Consider the following 14,621-nt stretch of genomic DNA (forward strand, 5'->3'; position numbering starts at 1 on the left):
AAACAATTATTATTATTATTATCATTAATAATAATATTCACAATCATCATCATCATCATCTCTGCAGGTTATTACAGACTGCCTGTATTTCTTCTTGGGTTGGATTAACATAAATCTTCTGTACTTGCAGTGGCCTAAAAGGTTATGTGGATCAGTTCATATGTGGTAACAGGACTAGCATGTTTACTGATATATATTTGAATCTTTTGACTCTGAGAATTACTGCTCCTTTTTAGACACATCCTCCTCCCTAATGTGGGAGAGAACTGTAATTTTTATTTTTTTTCCTTTCTGCCAAGTGGTTATTTACTCTTTTATTTGTTCTTCTCCAGTGACTAATTTGTTTATCAAATACCTTTCTGCAATTTCCTGGAATAATTATATTATTATTTCTTCTCCAAACAGTTTTCGCTCAAAGTGGCCACAACATAAATACTGAAATGTACTCTTGTGACTAGTGGCTCTAGCAAATTTGATGGACAGGGAGTATGTCTGCAATTCAACACAAAGTTAAGTTGCTTCAGCTTCAATCATTTACAGGCAGTTCTGATCAGCCAGGGAGGTCCATATGACTGGAAGTTGCCAAGTGTGGCACCCATCTATAAGAAGGGTGGGAAACAGAATCCAGGGAACAATAGGCCTGTCACATGACCTCAGTGTCAGGGAAGTTCACAGAGCAAATTATCTTGACTGTCATCATGCAACAAGCACAGGACAACCACGAGATGCTGCCCAGTCAATATGAGTGTATGAAAGGCAGGTCCTGCTTGACCAACCTGATCTCCTTCTATGACAAAGCGATGAGTAAAAGGTTGCGCATGTCATCTACCCAGACTTCAATAAAACATTTGACACTCTTTTCTAGAGTATTCTCCTGGAGAAACTGGTTTCCTGTGTGTACTGTTCACTGGGTGAAAAACTGGCTGGAAGGCAGAGCCCTGAGCATGGTAGTGAATGGAGTTAACACCACTTACCAGTTGGTAACTGGTCACCAGTGGGGCTCCTCAGGGCTCAGTATTGGGGCCAGTCGTGTTTCATATAACTGACAACAGGGACAAGGGGATTGAGTGCACCTTAAGTAAGCTCACAGATGACACCAAGTTGGGCGGGAGTGTTGATCTTTTTGAGGGCAGAATGCTCTGCAGAGGGGTCTGGACAGGTTGGATTGATGAGCTGAGGCCAGCTGTATGATATTCAACAAGGCCAAATGTCAGGTTCTGCGCTTGGGCCACAACAAACCCATGCAGTGTGACAGGACTGGAGCAGAGTGTCTGGAAAGCTGCTTAGGGTACTGGTTGATAGCCCTCTGAACATGAGCCAGTAGTGTGTCCAGGAGGCCAAAAAGGCCAATGGCATCCTGGCTTGTATCGGCAACACAGTCTGTGGCCAGCACAACTGGGGTAGTGATGGTCCCTTTGTACTTGGCACTGGTGAGGCTGCACCTTAAATACTGTGTTCAGTTTTGGGCCTTTCACTACAAGAAAGACATTGACATGCTGGAATGAGTCCAGAGAAGGGGAACAGAGCTGTGAAAGTCTCATGAGGAGCATCTGAGGGAGCTGAGGTTGTTTAGCCTGGAGAAAAGGAGACTGAGCAGAGGCCCTATCACTCTTTACAACTACCTAAAAGGTGGTTGCTGTGAGATGGGGGTTGGCCTCCTCTCCCAGGTAACAAGTAACAGGACAAGAAAAAATTGCCACAAGTTGCACCAGGGGCAGTTTAGATTGGATACTAGGAAAAAAAAAAATCTACAAAACGGGTTGTTAAGCATTGGAACAGGCTGTTCAGGGAAGTGGCGGAGCCACCATCCCTAGCAGTGTTCCAAAACTGTGTAGATATGGCACCTGAACACATGGTTTAATGGTGAATATGGTGGTGGTGCCAGTTCAAAGATTGGACCTGAGGATCTCAAAGGTCTTTTCCAATCTTACTGATTTTATGGTTCTATGATTCTATGACCTAGACATCCAATACAACCCTAAGACTTTTTTGGTACGTCTGCATTGAACATGGGTACTGGACAGAGGTAACTAAACTGGTTTATTCAGACCTGGCTCTGAGAAGTATTGCAGATATGTAAGCCTTTTCAGCCGATAAATTACCACTTTTAGCACCTCTACAAAACAGAACTATATTGCTTTCAGTGGCCAAGATGATTCCCTGAGAATTAGTTAGAAGTTAGCATTACTCTGCATTGTTTAGCACAGATTCATTCAAAGATGACAAATCTGAAAAGGATGGTTTACTCAAGGTATAAATCCTTCAACAAACTTTTCTGTTATGCTTCTCCTAAGCATAGCGAAGCGAAGATCCAGGGAAGGTCTTTACACCTTCCGGCCTGCGCATTGGATTTTTTAGGTGAGACACAGTGTGCGCGGAACTGAGCCCACCCTTTAATCCTAAGGTTCATCTGCCGGGGCCAAGCGAGCTTGGACGGTGGCAGCGAGGTCCTTAGGACGTAGATGGATTGCTTTAAGGGTTAATGAGCTCCACCTGCCCGGGAGTGGCCCTGACCGGGAATCGAACCCGGGCCTCGGCGGTGACAGCACCGTGCCCTTACCACTAGACCACCAGGGGCTCCAGAGCTACAACTACTCAGTGAGAAAAGAAACAAGGAAAATATCAGAACAATAAGAAGAGTATGCATACCTGCACCGTCTACCATTTGTAACACAAAACCATACACACTAGATGCTTTTGTATAAACAATATGATCATGTTTTTGTCTTGCTCTACAACATTTACTTTAGACTTGCAACAGTATAACTGAGAATAGAATCAAAAACTTGGAACATTTCAGTATTTCAGTCTGACTCCTACTGGTCTAAAATTCCTCCTTCTATATTTTAATATACAAATATAAATTCCCATTTAGATCTTCCATAATAATTTTTGGTTGTTGTCATTCAAGCTTGTTATTTAGAGGTGTTTGATATAACTCTCACTCTACCTGTATGCATCCTAGATAGCCATGTTGAGCAGCTATGTGAACAGCAGTATTTCCATCCTGGTCAACTTCATCCAGTGAAATCCCTTGTTCTTGCATAAACTGAAGAAGCCATAGAAGGATTTTCTCCTAGGGGAAGGGGGAAAGAAATGCCACAAAAATAAGAAATAATGGAATGCTAAATTATATACTAGAGCAATATTGGTACTGCTATCTGTTACAATTACTATCCAATAATTCCTTGCTTTCAGTGTCTCTTAACTTTGTAGGACTTAGTGTATCATGGGTCTCTCATTTGTTTTTTTTTGTTGGTGGGTTTTTTCCCCCAGGGAAATAAGTTGAAATACTTTATTTTATAAAAAGATGTAACAGGAAAAACATGAGTACTGTAACACATTCTGAGAAACTGCACATAAAGAGCATGCCTGCCTCTGTGTTGGTGACAGAATATGGGGCAGAATAAATCACATGTGAATCTGAAAATCAGCTTGTGAAATTTGGTCAAAGTTCACAAGCCTCTTTGGAAAATTAAAACAGGAGCATGCTTAGCTCATAGACCTGAGCAGTTGCATTCTTCAGATCTCTAGCCACTTCCCAGCTCTGGGTGGTTGTGCTAGAGGAGAAGCAACACAACTAAACCCAGGAAATCTTGCTATCCTAGACTCTCAGTATACTGAATAATGGGCCATTTATGTGTCCTGCATGTTGGGAAGGATGGTGAGACTTGGACTCAAAACCTTGCAAGTGAAAGTCGGGAAGTCAAAACTGAGATACAAACTTAATTTTGTACAAACAACACTTTTTTTGTGTGTGTGTGTGTTAGGTGTAACACACATTTATCTGGGTATCCTGTTCTAAAAATGGATCATTTATAAAACTGCATTAAGCTTATTTCATATCTTATTTTCCCCAGTAGGTTTATTTCGAAAAAATTTCTTCTCTCTAGGAACTTTCCATGCCTCTCCAGATGAAATTTCATTTTGCCTTACTGAATATGAACCATATTGAAAATCTAGAATAAATCTATAGATTATGTAGAAAAGTGAGGTCCACTAAAGGATAGTTGACTACAGTTTCATTCCCAGTTTTTGCTTCTGAATAGCTGAAAAGAAAAAATTACTTCCTAGATTAAAAATTTTTTGAGTAAACATGTATTTTTTAGTATTTTCCATTGATGTCAATCATGTATAATACTGACAGAAGCTGTAGATCAAAAAGGGGTGAACGGATTCCAGTGTTGTTGAGGCAAGTGCAGACTTAACCTGCAGCACCTCAGTAGCTTCAGTAACACGTAAGTACTTAATCACCCACAGTTAGATATGTGGGCCTATAAAAACAAAGTGTGTCTAAATAAAACACTATTGAAAGCATGCAGAGGACTGAGCAGGAAACAGGCAGAAAAGAGAAAGAATAAAAATGAGGAAAGAAAATCCTAGAAAGGCGGGGTATAAACCAGGTTTTTTTGTATAAAAGTACCACAGAAATTTTAATCTCAATGAAAAGAGAAGGAATTGTTAGACTCTTCCAGGGCTACTCCAAATGATTCTGTCCATTCAAGCACATGGATTTCTGCTTACTATTTCAGAGGGTTAGTCTGTGTGACAAGTATTTTCCTCATATCTTCATTTTAACAGCAATTTTGTTTTCATTATAGGGTAAATGCACAGGTATATTTACTTCTCCTTGACTTAATGCCCAATACAGCTGACAGCCAGTATGGAGAGATGACTTATGATCACGTATCCCTTTAAAAATATTCTTGAGCAGTTTCTTAATATGCCAGTGGTGTTGGCCAGCAACAAAGAAGGATTATACTACTCCTGTAAATTGCCCTTATGTTTTAATAATTAAAAGAAAAATATTTTAGCAAAACTCCTCTGCAGAATTGGAAGACAACTATAGCTTTGAAATCATATATATCTTTGGAACGTAACAGGGACCAGAATGTCAAGCATGTTTTGTAATTTTACAATCACAATCAGCATGGAGCAATGGATGTTTTCTATTAATTTAACTTGTCAACGCGGAAATCAAGTCCCTGGATGGCTATATTGAATCATCTGTATTTACAACTATCTGTGCATCAAGGGATCACAGGCACAAAGCCATAGTCCTTTTCCAACTGTTTGTGTTTCTCTCAAATGAGCACATTTTTTAACAAATTTATCCTTGACCAAAAAACCCCAAGAAAGCAAATATTTTTGTCACATATAACTAGGGAAAATGAAAACATCTTACATCAAAATACACCACATATCACTTTATTAACCCTCCAGTTGCAAGAAAAATATTCCCTGGAGTAGGTTCATAATCATCAATGCAATTTATTCAGACAAAATGAAGGATAATAAGAAAATTATTGAGATGAAGACAACGGAAAATAATAACTTTTTTGTTATTTAACAGTAATTGATAAATACTTATGAATTATTCAGTATACCTGGTATTTTTAAAACCTACAATGGTCTTACATTGTAGCAGTCACTAACATCCCTCTGGCATATTCTAGACCTACAATAATTCAAACATGCCTATAAAAATATTCTGGGAAAATTTGGGACAGGCTGCAGACTTTGGTTTCACCAGCTGGCTTTTGGAGAAGAAAGTACAACTAACAAAGACCATTTAAATCGTTACATGGTCTACCCAGGTAAGGATGAGTGTGGTGAGGAGTACTGACTCTACAGCTACCTTAGTCCCACCACTTGATCTTAATTAAATAAGTTGTCCTTCCAGTAACCCTTTACAGCAGAAGAGTAAGAGTCAGTGAAAACAACACATTACCCTTGAAAAAATGACATTAGACAGGCAGGCAAACATCTTGAAGTGTAAAATAAGGTGTTTTGTTAGGCATCTGTATATCTGAATGTCATACACTGCCTTCCACTGTGTTCTCCAGCACTGTATCAGCATCAAGTTGTGCATGGGATCCCTTGTAGGTCCTCAGTCACGCTTTAGGCTGTTTCCCCAGTGTCCCCCTAGACTCTCTGGAGCTCAGAAGCCACAAACCTTTGGCATTTCCCACCCTCTGCCTCTCAGCTTTGCAGTCCATACCATCACAAGACCCCTGTTGGAAAGAAATTAGAGCCCTGTGAAGCTCTTAGACAGAACTAGGACAATATGCACCTAGGACTGCACCTTTGACACAGTGATTGTGCCAGGCACAGCTGGTATGCTGTGTACTCATGACCTATGCCCAGATGAAGAGGCCTGTCAATAATCATGGTTTCTTCTGGCATAATCTCATGCTTAAAGAAACCCTTGCTAAGAGGTGTGCTGACCAGGCTACATGTTGACTTTAAGCTTTGTGCTCTTCCATCAGATTGACTTATGTAGTCCCTCTCTTACTGTAAAAATATAATACTGCTGACATGTCTTTGGAATCAGGCCATGACTGTGGTTTGATGACCTTTAACATAGAAGCTCTGCTATGAACTCTGTTTTGCTGCCCATTCTAAATCATAATTGTTGAAGAAAATGTGGTGCGTCTAAAATGCCTCAGGAAACAATGGATGGACTAACTCTTTTAGAAAATGATTCAATAGCAGGTCTCCCTTGTAAAAATATTATTCTTGTAACTCTGCCAAGACCAGTGTTTACATGGATTATCTCCTGTGTAAGTAATGGTAAAATAAATTAAAGCTTCGAGGACAGTGCCAACTAAGCATTTAAATTTCTTAAAGTTTTTCTTTTCTTAACACAATTTGGTAATATATTCTGGCATTCCTTCAGCCTCAGCATTCCCTCATGTTTGTGGATTGTTTATGGAATATGAAAAAAAAAGATAGCTGACATTACATGTGAACTTTCTTTGGCATTCAGTTAACTAAGAAAATTTGGCAGCAATTTATATGTCACCTTTTCAAATTTCATTGGTGGTTGACTGTAGCTGATGTTTCTCAACCAGTAGAGCTTCCGTTCTGCTCTGAAAGGAATCTAGATAAACTGTGTCAGATCTGTTTCTGGCAGTAGACAGATATGAATTTAAGTATACATGCAACTTTCTCTTTCTAACTTTTTCTTCCCAGTAGCAAGCATGCTTTTCTTGAATCAGTTCTGATCTGGCTCACAGCTTCCCTATATTCAGTGCTGTGTTTAGAGGCCACATGTGCTATGGAACGCAGGACACCATCAATCTGTATATCTGGCAGAGTCGTAACTTGTACCAGTAACATCTTCATAGTAGGTGAGTGGAGAAAAGGCAAAGGAAGACTTTGCACAGCATGAAAACGAGGGAGTCTGTGTGCTTATGGAAACAGCAGGAGAAAGGGTAGACTTCCAATTCCATAGCCTTATAAACCTGTCTCTTCTCCTTCCTTTCCCCTACAGTAAATTTGTGCTTGGAGAGGAGCAGTTAACAGCAGAAATAGCCACAATAATTTTATGGCATTGACTGAGGCAGCCACACTTGCACAGGAAAGAATGATTTTCTTAGTGGTTGTATTTTGCTTGTTCTCTCTCAACAAGAGTAAAAAGCATTAGAACAAAAACAGTGGGATTTAGAGTCCCTGCCCATGACAGGAGTGTTGGAATCAAATGATTTTTAAGGTCCCTTCTAATAACTACTATTTCGTGATTTTATGATTTATCTTCAATATCTGTTGAAGAAACTCTGAGACAAAGTTGTCCATCTCCCAAAGAGATGGGAGAAGAATAATCAATCATTATTCCTTGCACAGTGGATCCTGGAGAAGGTCCTTTGAAGAGGGGTTATTGCAAGGTCTACTTAGGAAAAAACAGACTTTGTGGAAAGAGAATGTAGTATAATTAGGTGGCACAGATGTTAGCAAAGTACTAGAATGTTGTATTTCAGTGGTTTCTCATTATTATATTTATAGAGAAGTTAGGTGTGACACAGGATTGATTTACAACATTTTTATATATGTAATTCTCAATAGAAGTGTCTAGAGCTAGACTGGTGATGTTCAAGTTTCACCATATTTCACTACTAATATGGTGAATCCTTAAATTATCATAATTTGCAAAATTTTTTTCAGAACAGTCTCTCCTGGAAAGATAGAATGAACTATCTCAATATATTTGTTGCTTTTCTGATGTGTCCTATAAGTCCTCTGGGCATCAGGAGAGCTAATCTCCCTAGATGTTCTTGGTTGGCATGATACGCCAGTTAAACTTCTCCCATTAGTCAATTAGCCATTAGTCAAAGCTAAAACAAAACACACAAACAAACAAACAAAAAACTTAAGAGGGAAAACACTGTAAAAAAATTTACACAGATTAAGTGGGGAAAGATTTTGCTATATTTGAACTAATTCATAACACCTGTAATTAAAAGTCACAAAATTATATACATTTTAAATTGAAATTCTTATATGAGCATCTTTGGAAAAGTAAATGAAAGTCATACCTGGCCATAGCAACCTGCATAATGAATAAGGCTTGGGTGGTCTTTTGAGCAACTGAGTTCTGCAATAGCTTCTGTTTCACTCACCATCCATCGAACACACTCCAGTTGACCATTCTAAACAAGTAAAAAAAAAATTTCAATGCCACCTGTTTCCATTCTAAACACTTCTACTAAACAGGGAAAAGCTTATCAAAATTTTTTAAAAAGTTATGAATTTCCAGTTCTCTTAAAAATGTGTTCTTTTGTCTGCTTTTATGTTACAAACTTTGATCTTGCTGTCCAAGACCAATTATAGTTTGGCAGTTGACTACAGTGAAAGGGGCAATGTGAAAGTGTCAGTCAAATAGGATTGTGGTACCACAATCTGTACCTACTCTCAGATTGTTCAGAGAGAAACTATAGTTCTGTTTCCATCACTGGTACAGCAAGGTTCAATGATGAAATGAGATTATTTGCTGAAGCAGAATGAAGAGTCTACCTAGAAACTTAAATTTTCATTGAACACCAATTAAATGCATGCCTCACATTATTCTTACATATTCTGTGGCTGAATGCCTAAACGTCATGGATTAGGACCTCTGCCCAACAGGCACCCTACAAACACAAATTAGAGATATGGTTCTTCACCTGAACACCTTTTACAGCCTCATCTCAAGGTTCTCAAGGTGCTATGCACACTCCCAGTAGACCGCAAGTTACTATGAAATAGGATGTAGATACTGTGGAAACAGATTAACATTTTCTTCACAGCATGCTTGCAGCCCAGTGTAAAGGCAAGAGTTTGTTCAGCTGCTCTTCCTGCAGCCCCTTTTCAGCAATGGTATGTTGGCAAATGCAGTTTGCAACAACCTATGTTTCGGCCTGCTCTTACTGAAGTTTTTCAGCTCACATGTTCATAAAGGTTTTATATTCTTTATAACTGAGACAAATATTTCAATTGCTCAGTCAAAACATCACAGAGGTCAACATACATAACAGAAAAAAGGGGTTTGTGTGCATAAAATAGATAAAGCAATAAACAGAAAGAAATAAATATCCATTTCAAGTTTCAGTTTTATTTTATAAAAGCACAGAAATGAATGTAGCAAGCTTTCATCTATATAAAATTATATGGAAAAATATTGAAATAAAATTAATTTTATATTTGTCTTATTCCTTCATATGTAATGTATGTACATAAATACAAAAGTACACACCATTTTATTTTATTCACTTTTCTCTATTTGTCTCAATTTCAATAATGAAGTAAAACTATGAAGCTGCTTATATTCTTTTTATTAGATTAGAAAAATTCTTCTCCTCATATCTGGGTTCAAACATTAGTAAATACGAACAACTAATAATTTTTTTATTTTGTTCTCCTTTGTATCACAACTAAAACATTTTTGTATTTTTAAAATTAAAGAATTAATAAAACTAAGTACCTGCTAAATTAAGACAATTTTGCTAATGTAGAAAGGATTTCTCCAGAGCTGGTTAAAATAAACTATCAGTATCAAACTTGACATCCACAAGTTCATGGGCCCTGACAGGATGCACCTACAAGTGCTGAGGAAGCTGGCGGACACCATAGTGATAATCTGAAAAGTTGTGGAGATCAGGAGAGGTGCCCTAGGACTGTAAGAAACCAGATGTCACCCAGGCATCAAAAAGGGCAAGAAGGAGGACCCAGGGTACTACCGCCCAGTCAGCCTCACCTCAATCCCTGGTAAGGTGATAGAATGATTCATACTGGAGGCCATCTCCAGGCATGTGAAAGACAAAAAATTGATCAGAAGTAGTCAGCATGGATTCACTAAAGGGAAATCATGCTTGACCACCTGATTGTCTTCTACAATGGGACAACTGGCTGGACAGAGGAGGGGAGGGCAGTGGATATTATTGACCTCAACTTCAGCAAGGCTTTTGACACTGTCTCTCACAACATCCTCATTGGCAAACTCAGAAAGCACACGGATGAGTGGATGGTGAGGTGGATTAAGAGCTGGCTCACGGTGGGTCTCAGGGGTTCTGATGTAACTAGCAGTGTCTCTTGGAGCCCAGTATTGTTTAACATATCCCTCAATGACCTGGATGAAGGGGTAGATGCCTCCTCAGCAAGTTCGATGATGACACAAAGCTAGAAGAAGGGGTTGATACCCCAGAGGGCTGTGTAGCCCTTCAGGAGGACCTGGATAGGTTGGAGAGATGGGCAGTGCAGAACCTTCTGAAATTCAGTGAAGACATGTGCAGGTCCTGCACCTGGGGAAGAATAACCCCACCACACAGGCTGGGAGCCGATCTCCTGGAAAGCAAGTCTGCAGAGAAGTACCTGGGGGTCCTGGTGGACAACAAGCTGTCCACAAGCCAGCAGTGTGTCCTCATGGTGAAGAAGGCCAATACTATCCTGGGTTGCAATAGGAAGGGCAGTGCCAGCAGGTCAAGGGAACTGATCTGGCCCCTCTACTTAGCCCTAGTGAGGCCACATCTGGAGTGCTGCATCCAGTTCCGGGCTCCTCAGAGCAAGAGGGACATAAAGCTCCTGGAGTGGGTCCAGCGGAGGGCTATGATGATTATTAGATGGTGATTAGGGGACTGAAGCCCCTCTCACAGGAGGACAGGATGAGGGAGCAGGGCCTGTTTAGCCAGGAGAAGAAAGAACTGAGAGGGTTTCATAAATGTCTCTAAATATCTGCAAGGACAGTGCCAAGAGGATGGAGCCAGGCTCTTCTCGATGGTGCCAAGCAATAAGATGAGAGGTAATGGGCAGAAACTGGAACACAGAAAGTTCCATACGAACAATGTGGAATATCTTTACTGTGAGGGCGAGTGAGCACTGGAACAGGTTGCCCAGAGAGAGGTTATGAAGTCTCTGTGGATATATTCAAAACACAGGAGCAGGGAAGTTGGATTAGGTGACCTCCAGCGGTCCCTTGTAACCTCAAATATTCTCTGATTCGGTGATTCTGTAATATAAAAGTGTGGTTGGCCACAACATACCACTTCATTTTCTGTCTCTAGCTCATAGTTAAAGTTAAGAAAGAGGTCCTGAAGCAAAATAATTAGTTTTCATTAATTCATTCCTTTCTGGGAAATGTTATCATCAGTAAATTGTTGAAATCCTCTTCAATGGAAGTTTATGTTTTCATCCATTCTGATAGTCATCACTCTTGTGTAAAACAGGTGTACATTCCAAATTATGGGAGTTACAATGGCAAGAAGAATAAATGAGATTTTATCAGTGTTGAAAACCACTCTGAAAGTAAGGATCAAGAGCTACAAAGTTTAGTTATGCCAGATTACTTAAAGGCTCTTATAAAACTTTGTAAAGACCCATGTTAAGCCCAGTCATGCAGGACATCATTAGAAATAATTGAGCCTGAGCAGCCTCACTTAAGTGAAGAACTCCATCACATTTACACAGTTTTCTGTGAATGTCAAAGTATGCTCAAGTATTATTGAAAGAAAAGGAATCAATTATTAAATAAGCCAATCCTTCTGGAGAAAAAGACAAAAGGTATTATTGGCTTACAAACACATTATATACCTAGCTTGAAAAAAAAATAAACAAGAAAGCAAACAATTTCCAACTATAAATTTGGACTTTAGATTGGCAGACTGTAACTATTCAGTCTGACAAGATATAGGAGCACCTCATTAGCACAACTAGACATCAGTCTAATTTTCTATTCATATGGATCCAGAGAAATAAAAAAACCCAACTCTGAAACCTGCACCAGATCATTGAAATACCACCTCAAATATGCAAAACTGTAGGTTGGAATCCACCAGTACTTTCTCAGTTTCCAAATTTTTCCCAAGAAGCAAATAATAATAAAACACCCAAAGAAAATGAAACTCTTGTATTATATTTCACCCCTTTCCTTCTTTATTCTCAAGGCTAAAGGGAATGACATTCAACCACTCAGTCTCACTTACTAAAAAACCAGAAGCACTATGATTAAATCATCAGCCTTCCTGTACATGACTGTGTTTTATTTTAGTATAGTAACAGAATGAATTTTCATATTTTTCTATGTAATAGGTTTTCCTGTAAACTTTGACATTAATTTTTGCAGATTTTAACAGATCATTCCTGTAACATGTACATTTCAACTTTAATGCAATTGTTCTAGACAGCCAAGAATTGTCATCTCCAGATGTTTTTATGCTTTGTAAAAATTTTTTCACACTTGTTTTACAGGATTGTACCAGTATTTGTAAAAAATCAAGAAACTGCCATGCTTCCTAAATAACTGAATCTGAATTAAATGAAAGCTGCTTAAAATGTGACAAATACTCTTTAAAGTCAGTTGACTTACTTATAAATGAATGCATATGTGTTGACAATAATATATAAATTTTAATATATATATTAATAATATATAAATTTTCAATGTTAGACATCAGATATTGCATCTTGTATAGTAATCCATTTTAATTTGCTTATGCAGTACCAGCCAATGGCTTTTTTCTCGTTCTCACTTAAATGCTTGAAAAATAACATCCTGCTGGATGCCTTTCTTACTGCCATCACAGGAGGAAACTAAATGACCTTATGTCTCATTACAGTAGAGAAAGAGACTGTTACCTTTATTGCTAATCCAGCTGGAGTTAGTTGCTCAATGTTTCGCTCGTTCAAACAGTCTTCACCCATCAAAGAAGTGAGATGCTGCAGGCATTCTGCATGTCCCTTTGATGCTGCTACATGCAACAGATTGTTGTCACATTCATCATGGATCTTATCCAGATTATCTGCTGCTAAATGAGGCTGTTAAAAAAAAAAAGCAGTTATGTTAGTTACAGCTAAGGATAAAATGATAAATTTAGCCCCACAGTCCCAGACAGAAGTCAAAGAGGTTTCCCTGTAGGCAAGTTCTTTTCTAAGTCAAAATCCAGAGGTTTTCATTTCACTATATAGAACCTGGCTTCTATTAGGAAAAGGAGAGAGGTGGGATTCTCACTGGCTTGATTAAATGTGTAGTTTCTCTCCTTCTCATGCCACTGTCATACAACGGTGTAAGATCTTAAACAGCTTTAAGTCCTTGCACTAGTTTAGTCAATGAGGTAGTTGAAAAAAAATCCACATTTTAATAATTTCTGTCTTTTTTTTTTTTAGCATTATATTGACAAGTAATTAAACAGAAAACATCCATGATTTCTGAAAAAGGCAGTAGCTTGTGTTAAAGACCATTTAAAATGTAGTTAAAAGACACAATAGAAGATTTTCATATGATAGCTTCTTTCCATGAAAAAAAGAGATGGAATATTTACCCAAAGTTCTACACATGACGTAAGACATTATTTCGACCAATTTTAATTTAGAGACAAAATATTTGGATTGAAAAACTCCAAAAGGAAAACAGAAGACGAAAAACATAGTTAAGGAGTAGCAATAACTAGGTTCCTAGAGTTGTGCAAACTTGCCAGTGTACTGTTCGATGAGTCTACTTCATTCAGAGGTTTTGACCTGTTTGGAAAAACATGTATTTTCCTTCCATCTACCTACTTATGATGACCTTTTTTTTTTTTTGTTTGTTTTTTCTTCCCCCCACCAATTCCTATTTCAGGGTGAATTTAACTTGCTTTTAGTTCTTAATGAGCAATCTAATAGTCTCTTCTGCCTCTGTCTAGTTTTGAATATCTTTGTTCTTGCCTCTTTGTTAAAAGCATGCCTTTGTGCTTGAGCTAGACTGGTAAACAGAGAAGCTAAACAAAAATCTAACAAAAACAGTTCTTACACATACACTGTGCCTCCACCAGCTGTTCTGTGTGGAGATCACATGTTCTGCATCATTGTGCTAACTTGCAACCAGTTACTTTGGAAACCACCATTGACATGCCTGATCACAGCACTAGAATTTACTAAAAAAACTTCATATGGGTCAGAGGCCAACAAGGCTTTAGAGAAAGCTCCTGACTGAGAATGCTGCGACAAGACAGCATAAAACGCTCCTGAATAATAATCAGAATACAACAGAAGCCCCTCTGTTCTCATCATCAACCTCTAAATAACAACTGAGGTAAATCAGCAAAAATTGAGCAAAGTGACCCACAAATGTTGTGAAAGCAAAACTCAAGTAAGGTTTCAATTAGATATTTTAGTGATCTCACTAGTTAAAATGTCTGCCTTCTACATGATTTCAGTGTACTGCATAAAATAGCAATCTTGGGTATGTTTATATAAAACCTGTATTTTGGTTTTGCTGCATATTTTATGTAAATATTAAGACTTTCCGTTTGGAAGCCCATATGCTCAATTTCTAAGGAGTGTACAAGATAAAAAGGGCAGTAGTTGTAAATATTCACTTCATCAGCTTAGCTGGC

The 14,621-nt window shown here is 38.5% G+C and overlaps 1 protein-coding gene across 4 annotated transcripts in view; it reads right to left on the reverse strand.

The window, feature by feature from the left end:
- Positions 1-14,621, reverse strand: part of SNCAIP (synuclein alpha interacting protein) — a 94,007-nt gene that overhangs the window by 20,555 nt on the left and 58,831 nt on the right. For all 4 annotated transcript variants that reach the window (XM_050329037.1, XM_050329034.1, XM_050329035.1 and 1 more), the window contains exons 5-7: positions 12,886-13,065; positions 8,316-8,429; positions 2,951-3,076 (exon numbers count right to left, since the gene is read on the reverse strand). In XM_050329037.1, the coding sequence (XP_050184994.1) occupies positions 2,951-3,076; positions 8,316-8,429; positions 12,886-13,065 (420 nt within the window). The remainder of the gene's footprint in view (positions 1-2,950; positions 3,077-8,315; positions 8,430-12,885; positions 13,066-14,621) is intronic.

Source organism: Myiozetetes cayanensis, unplaced genomic scaffold, assembly GCF_022539395.1.
Source record: "Myiozetetes cayanensis isolate MyiCay16 unplaced genomic scaffold, myiCay2020 scf4, whole genome shotgun sequence".
NCBI classification, from domain to species: Eukaryota; Metazoa; Chordata; class Aves; order Passeriformes; family Tyrannidae; genus Myiozetetes; species Myiozetetes cayanensis.